This window comes from Perognathus longimembris, chromosome 7, assembly GCF_023159225.1.
Source record: "Perognathus longimembris pacificus isolate PPM17 chromosome 7, ASM2315922v1, whole genome shotgun sequence".
Taxonomy (NCBI): Eukaryota; Metazoa; Chordata; class Mammalia; order Rodentia; family Heteromyidae; genus Perognathus; species Perognathus longimembris.
Window position 1 is genome coordinate 34,370,618 of NC_063167.1, and position 13,507 is coordinate 34,384,124.

Below are 13,507 nucleotides of genomic sequence, written 5' to 3' on the forward strand. Positions count from 1 at the left end.
AAGATACATTAAAATTTCTTAATGGAATCATCAACAAGAAAAAAAAAAGCACAAAAACAAAGGGATTAGCCAAATAAATGTAAAACCTTGGTATAGTCTTACATGTAGAGGGATGAAGGTAGGGAGCCAATAAAGGAAATAGACTAGGAAATGCCTGAAAACCCATCCTACAGGACTAAAGCATGTTTACTGGCAGCCTGAATAAGTATACTAGGATTGACTCCTGGTTTCATTTTAAGAATTGTATATTACCTTTTTTCTGGGCCCAGCTTCTGCAGCATTTTTAAATACTGAAAAACAGTATGAGCAACCTGAAAACAAATTATCTCACTATTAGTCTTTCACTTAATGAAATAACACCTATATAAAAGAAAAACAACTCCATTCTTATTATTTACCTCATAGAAATGTTCATAACCCTCATCAGTCAATGTAATAGAAATGCTGAACACTGAATAAGTAGAATTTTGCTCAAATCCTGTCTCACCATTTCCGCCAAATAATGCAAGAGCCCAGCACCTATAGTTGGGAAAATTAATTCAATCAGTATTCTCTGGATTGATAGTCTGCAAATCCTTAAAATGAGTAAAAATTGGGAACTTCACCTTTTGATGTAAATACATACTTTCTAACAGTGTCTGGGTTTTTGTGTGTGAGAATGTGTGTGTGCCATACTGGAACTTGAACTCAGGGCCTTGAGCTCTCAAAAGGCTTGATCCATATCTCACTTCTGGCTTTTTGCTGGTTAACTGGGATAAGAATCTCTCTGATTGATTTGTCTGTCTGCCCAGGAGGGCTTTGAATCAGGATCCTCAGATCTTTGGATGAGGATCCTCAAGCTACTGATGGCTAGTTTCTAACAGTAAGTTTTTAAATGCAAATTTTATAGCAGGTTTTTTTTGTTGTTGTTTTTGTAAGGCCTGGGATTAAACCTGGGACCTGTGCATGCCAGACAATTGTTCTATCACTGAGCTATATCCTAGCTCTAAAATGTAGATTTTAAAAGCACAAGACCTCTCAGGGTCTTGTGAAATGACAGCCTTCACTAGAAGGAAATGGCAGCCATTTTTATTTGTTTAACAGTATAGTTTTATGAAATCAAAGCAATCCTTATTTAAGAAAATAACACAAAATATTAAAATATGGCTTCCATGACACATTTTATTTATTGCTTTTGCTCATGTTTCCTAGAAGAAACCTTAAAACTCATCAAACACATCCCATTGTACAATGTAAAAACAAGTCTTCTGGACTATCAGCTAGCCTACATAGATAAAAGAAACAATAAAGGCCACCAAAGCAGAGTTTGAAATTCTACTAAATTTCACTAGAGAAGGAAGAATGTACTACACATCTCAAAGCATATGACATAATTGTGAGTGCTAAGTATATATTCAGTGTCTTCATTTTTCAATAGTAACTCCACCCTCTCATTTTCTTTGAATGTCCTAGAACACATCAATGCCTTGAATCATTCTTTACATTTCTCATCTGTCTTCCCATTCCCAAATTAGTGTACAGGAAAACCAAATAAGGAATTACTCTAGTGTATTAATCTTGATTCTAAATTTATATTTCTATTATCTGACTTCAGATAACAAGTGCTTAAATGTATAAGATAAATTCTGCTAAAACAGCTACATATACTTTTCACAGTTCCACATATTTAGTGTGGTTTATGTGCACACTGAAGTTTTTGTTAAGGTCCACATTTTAAGTTGGGACGCCTGGAAAGTCACATTAAATATAACTGCCTTCCTTATCATTCATTCACTCAAGTCCAAATTCATGATTAGGAATAATCTTTTCATAAAATTCACCTCTGTATTAACTATTGTAAGCTAATAAAAATTTTAAAAACAAATTATAATTCTGGAATCTCTTGGTTTCATTAATGATTTTTAAAGTTGGTTTAATTGTTTTTAATTTAATTTAAAAATTGTTAGGGCTGGGAATGTGGCTTAGTGGTGGAGTACTTGCCTAGCATGCATGAAACCCTGGGTTCAATTCCTTAGCACTACATATATAGAAAAGATCAGAAGTGGCGGTGTGGCTCAAGTGGCAGTGTGCTAACCTTAAGCAAAAAAGAAGCCAGGGACAGTGTTCAGGCCCTGAGTCCAAGCCCTAGAACTGGCTAAAATAAATAAATGAATAATAAAACATTGTTGATTTAATTTAATTATTTCCAACAGGGGCTAACATATAGCTTGTGAGAAAATACAAAAATATAATGCAGCCATTAAAATAATACATTAGCAGTTATTAATATGATTGCAATCAATCCACAAAATTTGATTCCAGACCTTTTGGTAACTAAACAAAAAATATGCATTATGTAAACACTCATTGACTAATATTTCTGACATTGCTATACTAAAAGCACATAACAGTTGAATACTTGCTTTTTTCTAAGATAAGATAGAATGCTTCCTTTGCCTTCATGTCCAACCAACCAGGAAATATAATGAAGTGGCTTTACTCTTTGGGAAAAAAAAAATTAAAGGTGAGAAATCAAAAGAACCAGGGTTTACACTAGAAGACATTGCCTCCTAAGACTAAGATTTTAGGATATAATTATCAACTTATTCTCACAAATCCCCCAAATTAATTACAAATATGAAATTATGATGAACTTAATATTAATAATAGTGGGACAAAAAACAGAAAATGGTAATTCACTTGATCTGAAACTAATGAATCAAAACAATTTTAAATCACAATTGAAGACTATTTCCCTTGAAAAACAAACTTCTCTTTTCATGGCAAAGCCTTTGTTTCACTCAAATTGAAAATAATATAGATTATCATTTTAGAACTTAATAAAGATATGAATCAATGTCTACAGACAAAAGCTTTACAATAAAATCTTTCAGTACTGCATGAGAATCCTTGGTAAGGTGAAATGTGTTATTCTAAAAAAAGAAATCTGCTCTACTTGCAAGTAAACTTCAAATACGCTAGGATCCTGAATAAAATATAACCTTACTGCATATGATTTGAAAATGGTATTTCTACCAAAGCTAAGATACACAGAAAAATAGTTAGAAAATCAAATTAGGTTACAGAACTTGAAAGAGAAAGTGAGCAAGGGAAGGAAGGAAAGAAGCAAGGGAGGAAGGAAGGGAGGGAAGGGGAAGGGAAAGGGGAAGAGAAAAATCAGATAGATACAAACACAGAGAAATACATTATACTTTGCCCAGTCTGTTGTCAAACTCCTGCCTCAAACTACCTGCCTCTGCCTGTACAACACACAAGGCTAGAGACACTTGCTACCGAGTCCAATATCTTGAATTGCTCTAAAAAATCAAGAGCCAATACTATTATTTCAACTGTTAAGCAATCCTCAAAGCTCACACAACATTAGAGTACAATGTGAACTGAATTACATGTATACTAAGATGGACATGTATAAAAAGATTAATGAATAAAACCAAGCCATTCATATTTGCATCTGAACAAAGCCAATTGTACTATATTTTGAGGAATTGTATAATTATAGGGATTTTTTTTCATGGTAAAATATGGTTTCTTGGAAAACTAATTTACTGGGATATAATATAAAGGTTTGAGGTTAACCCAGGAAGGAATGTGAGACTCTTTATCTCCAAAAAACTACTCAGAAAAAAAAGCCAGCACTGTTAGGTAGCCTTGAGCAAAAGAATCTCAGAGACAGTGCCCAAGCCCTGAGTTCAAGCTCTACAACTGGCTTAGTAAATAAATAAATAAAATTGTAAATTTAACAATTCCAAAATGTTCAGAAGTACATAACCATCATATATTACTTTTCCCTATGTTATTCTTGTACCAAAAACCAAACAAATTACAGTTTCTCTTTTTTGTCAATGGAAACATGTTTTTGTTAACTTTAGGAAACTTATTTGAAATTTGTAATGTGTGCTTTTTATTCAGCTCAAGGAATACTTATAATTTTTTTTCTTTTTTTGGTTGCTCAAGGGACTTGAAAATCAGGGCCTGGACACTGTCCCTAAGTGTTTTTGGTTTTTTTTGTTGTTGTTGTTTTAAGGCAAATGCTCTACCACTTAGAAGCACAGATCCACTTCTCATTTCCTGGTGGTTAATTGGAGATAATGTTTCACAGACTTTCCTGCCCCAGCTGGCTTTGAACAACAATCCTCAGATCTCAGCCTCCTGAGCAGCTCGGATTACAGGTGTGAGCCACCAACACACAGCTTTCACTTTCTTCTTGTGTATAGGTGACCTCATGGTTTTATTTTGCTGGTAATAGCTTTTTTTTAATAAACAATTTTTGTCAATTCATTTTCATTTAGTTATAATTAAAAAGCATTTTAGGCATCTACTGATGCTTATTAAAAACTATTTAGGGCTGGGAATATGGCCTAGTGGCAAGAGTGCTTGCCTCCTATACATGAAGCCCTGGGTTTGATTCCCCAGCACCACAGATACAGAAAACGGCCAGAAGTGGCGCTGTGGCTCAATTAGCAAAGTACTAGCCTTGAGCAAAAAGAAGCCAAGGACAGTGCTCAGGCCCTGAGTCCAAGGCCCAGGACTGACCAAAAAAAACCCAAAAACTATTTAGCCTAAGCTATACTGCTCATATATACATAAGTTGAAATATTTCTTAATTCATATAAATCTGCCTAAACTCACCTAAGCCCTCAGGCCATACTCTTAAGTTATTTGACTTCACTTTTTGACAACCAAGATTATAAACTACTTATTTGTACAAAAAAATTAAAGAAAATAATTACAAAATATAGCATTCAGTCCATAATTTCAAAGATTAAGGAAAATATAGGCCAAGATTTGAAAATTTCAACAGTGTGTTTATATATTTAGAACCCTAAAACCTAAACCATTTACATGCTTGAATATTCAAAATCTTACTCAGTTCTAATGAAATAAACTTTTCCTTCAACTCTTACCTGTAATGTTGCTGTTGAGGAGGAAGTGCCCATGTGATGGTCAGAGCATGAATTTTCCTGATTGGAATAACTGAACAAAAATATTTTCCAGGAGAACAAATATAAGTATTTCGCTAAAACTTTCACAACATCATAAGAACAATCTTAATCAAATATGTTTCATTCTCCATTAAACAGAAAATGTTTAATATGCAGTTATTATTTCAAGTTGCCAATATTCTAACTTGAATAATGCAATTTTTATACATTTCTTTTTTTATTTGGTTCTACAAATAAAGTTGGAATAAAAGAACAAGAGAACATGAAATGTTGCTCATGATGAATCTCTTCTTTCAAAGGATATATGTTAAGAGTTTAAAGATCCATGGCAAAATCTACCCCTACCACTTTCTTAGTATGTATGTTTATATGACTAAGAAAAAAAGCCACACTTGTATTTCAATCTTTATGAATCTGTTTTCTCAGGGTAAAATGAATGTACTGGGTAAAGTACTTCTAAAATTCATCCTGGTGCTACTTATCTGATTCTATGTATAGGAAATCTAAAGCAAGAACACGTAGAAAACAAATTGTCTCTTGGAAGTCAGCAGAAAGTATCTTAGAACAGTTCTGATCAGAGGAAGAGAAGAAAGAGACGAGAAATAGGATGAAAGAGGAAAAAAGATGTAATACAAAAGAGAAAAAAATCTACTAAGATAAAAACAGCAAAGAAGCTGGGAGCCAGTGGCTCATGCCTATAATCCTAGCTACTCAGGAGAGTGAGGCAAGGAGGGTTGGTTTCAAAGCCAGCCCAAGCAGAAAAGTTTCAGAATCTCTCTCCAATTACCCAGCAAAATGGCAGACCAGAGACGTTGCTCAAGTGGTAGAGTACCAAATATGAGTGAAAAAGCCAAGCAAGAGCTCTAGGCGTTTATAAAAAAATCAGTGCATCTTCGTTTCTCTTTTAATGATGATGAAATCAAGAGTGTCTAGGGGCTGGGGATATGGCCTAGCGGCAAGAGAGCTTACCTCGTATACATAAAGCCCTGGGTTCGATTCCCCAGCACCACATATATAGAAAAAGCCAGAAGTGGCGCCGTGGCTCAAGTGGCAGAGTGCTAGCCTTGAGCAAAAAGGAAGCCAGGGACAGTGCTCAGGCCCTGAGTCCAAACCCCAGGACTGACTGGCAAAAAAAAAAAAAAAAAAAAGAAGAGGAGTGTCTAATGACAAGTCAAATTACTGAATAGGAATCCTTTTATTAAAAATAATAGACCATCAGAAAAAAAAAAAAAGAGCTTTAGGCCCGAGTTCAAGCCCTGGTACCAGAACACACACAGAAAAAACAAAGACCAAAAAATAGTAAATTAAGAATGTTTCTGCAATAGTATGAGCAAATTATGTAAATTATAATTGCATAAAAATTCAAATATTAATGTTAAGAGTGTGTATCTATTATAAATGTGAATATAATCTTATTTTCATGCTACGAAAATATACCTATAAAATGATAGAAATTGCTTAAAACTTCATCTTTTTATAGCAAAATTTCCTAGTAATCTATCAATATATATGATGACTACAAATTGAAGTAACGTTACTGAGGGCTAAGGGTATATATAGCCTAGTGACAGAATACATGCTTGGAATGTCCCAGACCCTGGAGTTTTGATCCTCAAGACCAAAGAAAAATAAGTAATATTGCCAAAACTATGGAGTTGGACCTGTCTCACTGAAGATCTGTCTTTGATGTTGGTGAAATTCAGTGCAAGATTAAAAAATGGGTACTTCCTACCATGTTCTAAATATTTAAATGTTAAAAAAAATGAAACTCAAGCTACTGCATGTGTTTTATCTTCCTGTTTTTACAAATATAACTTTCATAATACATAAAACTCCAAATGGAAAGTTATATGAATAGAAAGTGATGGCTGTCATAGCTAAAAGGACATATAAATTTAGTTACTGAAATGACTGAATTTTCTGCTGATGAGTTAGTGAGGTTTAAATAATAAACTGCAGATATACATGTATTTATTCATAAAACTTACTTTTATTATCAAATTACAAATTTGGTTGTCATGAGGATAATTTATTTCATAACTAGAGTAACATATGACTTGAAAAAATAAAAAAAATTGAGAAAACTATTCAAATTACAATGTATTCTTACCTAAAAATATCTTAAATGAAATATAAAATTAAAATGAAGTCATCTTTTAAAAAGTGATCTCTATCTTCAATTTCCTAATACTTTAAAGTCATTCTCATTTTGCTAATGATTTTAGAATAAAAGAAAATAACTGACAGTGTTTTCAATTTTTCCTCCTTTAAATACAAACAAGAGCAGAATATGGAAAATAAAAAAAAATACAAAGAGGGGAGGAACAAAGGGAATGAAGGTACATCAGGAAGAAAGTATATCAGGGTACCGGAATCAATCAACAATCTGTATCTTGTCAGGGGCCTGCTAGCTATCACTAACTGGATATCAATGGCCCAGACACTCCCTTTCCAATAGTCGTATTTTCTGTTGTGTTCACATTTTCAAAATAAACTAGTGATCATAACTAAGTTTTAGAGAACTTGCTAACATTATTTTACATAATTTTAAACCTTAAGTTCACAAACCTCTATAAAGTTTGTTAAATGCTGGTGTGTCAAATGGATCCGTTAAATGGCCAAAGTTTGGTTTGGGTAACCCACTGTAAATAAAACAAACACATTAATATTTCATTGGCCAAGCCTTTCTAAGCAGTATCATTAGAAATGTCTGATACTTAGAATCTAGTCTACACACTGCTAGCTGGAAAGCATTCTAAGCATGAGCACACAAATGGCAACTAAGCTGCAAAAAAACCCACTTCAAAAATATGTTTACAACTTAAGATTCTTGATGAATTGAAGGGACCTTCCTACCAGTATTTACTGCCTCTACCAGTCTCATTCAATTTTAGTTCATATTCTATAAAAAGTCTTTTCGATTAGCAAAGTTACTTTTTTTTTTTGCCATTCCTGGGCCTTGGACTCAGGGCCTGAGCACTGTCCCTGGCTTCTTTTTGCTCAAGGCTAGCACTCTGCCACTTGAGTCACAGCGCCACTTCTGGCCATTTTCTGTATATGTGGTGCTGGGGAATCGAACCCAGGGCTTCATGTATACGAGGCAAGCACTCTTGCCACTAGGCTATATCCCCAGCCCAAAGTTACACATTTTTAAATTCAACAAATATATATGGAGTAGGCAAGTCTAAAGCACTAATATTAGGCAATGTGGTATTTTAATGACTTTGTCCTTCCTTCCACGAGGTTCCAATTTAGTTAAAAATAACATAGTTTTACAATTTTTTACAAAAAGAAAAAAGGGTCAGTACAAGTTAGTATTGCCTCAAATACTTTTCATTCTGTCTCCTTTAAGGAGCCAAAGTTATTAGTAGATAATATCTAAGAAAAATCTTTAAATGTTCATTGGGGATTGAGAAAACTTAATGAAATGCCTCTATTCTCTCTTTTTTCTCTCTCTCTGGTTTTCTGGTTATTAATTGGAGATGAGAGTCTCATGGACTTCCCTGCATGGGCTGGCTTTGAACTTTGATCCTCAGATCTCAGCCTCTGGAGTACCTAGAATTACAAGCATGAGCCACTGGCACCCAGCTATTCGATATATTTCACTAGTAAAGTTTCACAAGCAAAAACATTCCCATGTCATTTAACATTCCTATAACTAATACTCACTAAAGACAAACAACCCTATAAATTTAGCACAGCTTTCGTTACTTTTCCTACATTACCTCTAATTCTCTGAAAATTATCTGAAAAGCCAAGGTAATAACAACCAACCAGTTGTTTTACAAATCATTCTACATTCTAAGTTAATTTTTCTTCATAAGTTTAATAATTATGAACTGAACTTACTAGGGTTTACTAGCGTTTCTGATACAAGAAAAAGAATTCTGATTTCAGGTTTTTTTTAACGTAACTAGGACTGAGAATAAAACTGTTGGAGAGTAAAATTCTTGTATTTGTAATAAAAATTGTGCCGGGTGCTGGTAGCTCATACCTGTAATCCGAGTTACCCAGGAGGCTGAGATTTGAGGATTGTGGTTGAAAGCCAGGCTGGGCAGGGAAATCCTGCCCAATCTGGAACTCTTATCTCCAATTAACCACCAGAAAACTGGAAGTGGAACTTGTGATTCGAAGTGATAGAATGCTAGACTTGAACAAAAGAACTCAGAGAGGGCACTCAGGCCCTGAGTTTAAAGCTGATGACCAACCCCCGACCCCCCCCAAAAAGTATATTTGGTGTAATTTGATGTAATATCTATAATATTTTGATGGATTTGAAGGAGATAAAATACATTTAGTCATATCCTAAACTGAACAGAGGGCTTCTCACTCGGCTTTCTTGCTCACAGCAGGACTCTACCAATTGAGTTATGGTTCTAGCCCAACAATTTCTAATACAAGATCATTTGGTTCAACTACATGAATCATGGAAAGTCAGCCACTGTCTACAAGATTTTCTTTCTTTTATGAGGAAGAATATTCCATATTCCAAACATCAAACGTTTATTAAAAAAAAGTAAAACTTGATCACCCAATCTATTACAAGATAGGAGACTAAACAGACTCTGCTTCTTCCAGTACTTTCTTATCACAGCTTCAAACATCCTACACAGTAACAGGCAAGCTCCAAATGAATATAAAAGAAGCTAATATAGCTTGCCATAAGTGTTACTGCTTACTGTAAGAGTACAAGCTGGTAAATTCTGAACTACAGAAAGTATACACATAGGAATGATTTCTCATCTTAGTTTTCCCTGACTCAAAAACTGTGTGATGTTGCCAGTTATTAGAACTCTTTAAGCCTTAGTTTTATGGCCTTTTAAGTTTAAAAAAAAATGAAACAAAAGAAAATAGCCCTTGAGACTCAAAAAAGATGCTGTAAAGATGTGTGATTTATAAAAATATCTTACTTGTTTGGTATCTGAGAGAAGATCTCAGTCACCCACTTTTCCAAAGTATCCAGTGTTTCTTGAAAGAGAGAAAGAAAGGGATATAAAATATTGTTATTCAATGTAGAAAGGCAATTCAATTTTTTACATATCTTTAGCTTTAAAATAGAGATATTTTTATTTGGACAGTACTTGACCAGTACTGAATAACGAAGAAAGAGAACAAGTTTTCTAAAAACCTTGTAACATGTAAAATTTTGCTGAAGATATTCTCAAGGGAAAAGTTTCAAAAACGCACACAAATGTGAAAGGCCAAGAGACAAGATATGCCAACATCTTCCTATACCCTTTCCAAAATGTACATCCTTGGGGCTGGGGATATAGCCTAGTGGCAAGAGTGCCTGCCTCGGATACACGAGGCCCTAGGTTCGATTCCCCAGCACCACATATACAGAAAACGGCCAGAAGCGGCGCTGTGGTTCAAGTGGCGGAGTGCTAGCCTTGAGCGGGAAGAAGCCAGGGACAGTGCTCAGGCCCTGAGTCCAAGGCCCAGGACTGGCCAAAAAAAAAAAAAAAAAAATGTACATCCTTTAGGAAGTTTTCTGGTTTTCCCAAGAATAACGCACCCTACATAGATTCCCTCTCCTTTTTGGCCTTCCATGAGCACACTACTTTTTTTTTTTTTTTTTTTTGCCAATCCTGGGGCTTGGACTCAGGGCCTGAGCGTTGTCCCTGGCTTCTATTTACTCAGGGCTAGCACTTTACCACTTGAGTCACACCGCCACTTCCAGCTTTTTCTATGTATGTAGTGCTTAGGAATCAAACCCAGGGCTTTGTGCATGCTAGACAAACACTCTACTGCTAAGCCACATTCCCAGCCCCATGATCACTCTACTTATACATACTTTTATACATTTTGGTACTCAACTATACTAAGTTTTTAGCCTATAAATCTGTTTATGTTTCATGTATATATCATTTCTATCTCTTTTTACTGACTTTAGTACATTCATAAATTTTTAAATCTTAGCAAGTCACAAAATGAAAAAGTGAACCAGCCCTGAATAGCACTTGTTTGCTCCATTAGACACATTGTTTCATTGATTCTCAATAAAGAAGTCCAGTGTATAGCATGGTAAAAGAATATGTGGGCTGGGGATATGGCCTAGTGGCAAGAGAGCTTGCCTCGTATACATGAGGCCCTGGGTTCGATTCCCCAGCACCACATATACAGAAAACGGCCAGAAGTGGCGCGTGGCTCAAGTGGCAGAGTGCTAGCCTTGAGCAAAAAGAAGCCAGGGACCGTGCTCAGGCACTGAGTCCAAGGCCCAGGACTGGCCAAAAAAAAAAAAACAAAAAGAATATGTGCTGACTTCAAGACCCAGAACTCTCAAAAATATGTAAATTCAACTAAACAAGTTTTGAATTTATTTTAATCTATTTATACACGTTTGACTTTTTTGGGGGGGTGGGGCAGTCATGGGCTTGAACTCATAGCCTGGGCTCTGTTCCTGAGCTCTTTTTGCTCAAAGCTAGTACTCTACCACCTTGATCCACAGCTCCACTTCCAGGTTTCTGGTGATTAATTGGAGAAAAGAGTCTCATGAACTTTCTTGCCAAGCCTGGCATGGACTTTCTTGCCGAGCATAGCTTTGAACCACAATCCTCAGATCTCAACCTCTTGAGTAGCTAGGATTATAGGTGTGAACCACAGTGCCTGGCAGATGTTTGATTTTCATACAGCAAAATAAACACTAAAGGCTGGGAATGTGGCTGGGAGAAGGCTTGCCTAGCATGCATGAAGCCCCGGGTTCAATTCCTCAGTACCACATAAACAGAAAAATCTGGAAGTGGCACTGTGGAGGCAGAATGCTAGCCTTGAGCAAAAGAAGCTCAGGGACAGTGCCCAGGCCCAACGTTCAAGTCCCAGGGCTGGGGGAGGGGGGGGTGACACTAAAATTCCAATATCTATGGAATTTAGATTATATGTGATTCTCATTTTAAAAAATCTGGTTCATTCAAATTTTTCGCGATAAGCATTAATATGGTCTCATATCTGTTAGAGGAAGAACTGAAAAATAGAATACCTAAAATTATATATATGAAATAATCTGAAATACAATTATAAGTTAACTTGCAAGTGAAATATGAAATTGCCATATTTTAACAAATGCAAAAGCAAATTTTTTTAAAAGCTGTGCATAAGTGCAAGTCCACCAGTACAATTCAAACAAACTTTGTTGTCAGGTGCACACCCAAGTAAGAGATAATATTACCTTTGGATTGAACAACTAAAGTCATGTAATGAGCAGAGTAGTAACGCATCCAGAATTCTCTCAATCTGGCATGTGTATCAATATTATTCTTTTTTGGTTCATGCTTGAGAGTTTCAGCATTGCCTGTAAAACGATGGAAAAAATTATAGAAGTAACTGTGTTTCCTTTGTTAAATATCTTCTTCTTCTTTTTTTTTGGCCAGTCCTAGGCCATGAACTCAGGGCCTGAGCACTGTCCCTCCCTGGCTTCTTTTTGCTCAAGGCTAGCACTCTGCCACTTGAGCCACAGCACCACTTCTGGCCATTTTCTGTATATGTGGTGCTGAGGAATCGAACCCAGGGCCTCATGTATACGAGGCAAGCACTCTTGCCACTAGGCCATATTCCCAGCCCCTGTTAAACATCTTCTATACCAACAATGCATGTTCTGGTACATTACCTGGCCTGTGAAATAACACAAGTAACACAAGAATTTTGAACTAACATGTAATACTAATGTAAGGAAAAGAACACTCCAATGTAGGTATTATTATATAATAAACTAATAATCTCTGTTGGAGAATGTCTCAATAAAAGACAGTGATTGCTTAAACTTTTGGCCTATATTCTAGTAATTCAATTCATGTTTTCTCTCTAAATTATTCTATGAATATTCTATTGATTCTTTAAAAGAAACCACTAAGTGAAAAGGTCATGTAAAATGTATATAAATTACACAAAATATTGCAAAACATCCTGCAAATTAATATATGCATTAGACTAACATCCCATTTTCTGAACCTATGGTCAGTAGAATATTACATATGGCAGAGATGAATTTTACCACCAATAAAAAGCCATTATGAAAAACAGGCCAAAAATGAGGGGGAGGGAGGACTCAGAATATGGCTTGTGGAAGAGTGCTTGCCTAGCATGCATGAAGCCCTGGATTCCATTTCTCAGTGCCACATAAACAGAAAAAGCCAGAAGTGGCGCTGTGGCTGAGCAAAAGAAGCCCAGAGACAATGCCCAGGCCCCTAAGTTCAAGTCTCAAGACTGGCATCAAAAAATAACAATTATCAGTTAAAAAGCTTACCAGGTTAAACAAAATTAGATCACACAGTTCAAATATTACTAGAGAAATCATTTCTGAATTTCTGGATGGAAATGTAAGGTGAGGTTAGAATACAGACTTCACAATCAGATAAACATATTCAAATTCTGTACCCAATACTTGTAAGACTGAAGCAACAGGAACTATAAAATTGTGATAATGAATAAATTTCATACAGTGTTCAGCACATTATCAGGCATCTAAGCAGCATTCAGAAAATGTTAGGTTCCATGTTTGCTATATCCAATGTTAGAGAAGCAAAAAATGACTTTTACTTAAAAAGTTATCTTGCTACCCTAAAAGTAAA

The 13,507-nt window shown here is 35.5% G+C and overlaps 1 protein-coding gene across 2 annotated transcripts in view; it reads right to left on the reverse strand.

Moving 5' to 3' along the window:
* Positions 1-13,507, reverse strand: part of Nrdc (nardilysin convertase) — a 64,314-nt gene that overhangs the window by 20,316 nt on the left and 30,491 nt on the right. For both annotated transcript variants that reach the window (XM_048351292.1, XM_048351293.1), the window contains 7 exons: positions 12,109-12,231; positions 9,854-9,911; positions 7,512-7,585; positions 4,905-4,974; positions 2,403-2,480; positions 399-519; positions 253-311 (listed from right to left, as the gene is read on the reverse strand). In XM_048351292.1, the coding sequence (XP_048207249.1) occupies positions 253-311; positions 399-519; positions 2,403-2,480; positions 4,905-4,974; positions 7,512-7,585; positions 9,854-9,911; positions 12,109-12,231 (583 nt within the window). The remainder of the gene's footprint in view (positions 1-252; positions 312-398; positions 520-2,402; positions 2,481-4,904; positions 4,975-7,511; positions 7,586-9,853; positions 9,912-12,108; positions 12,232-13,507) is intronic.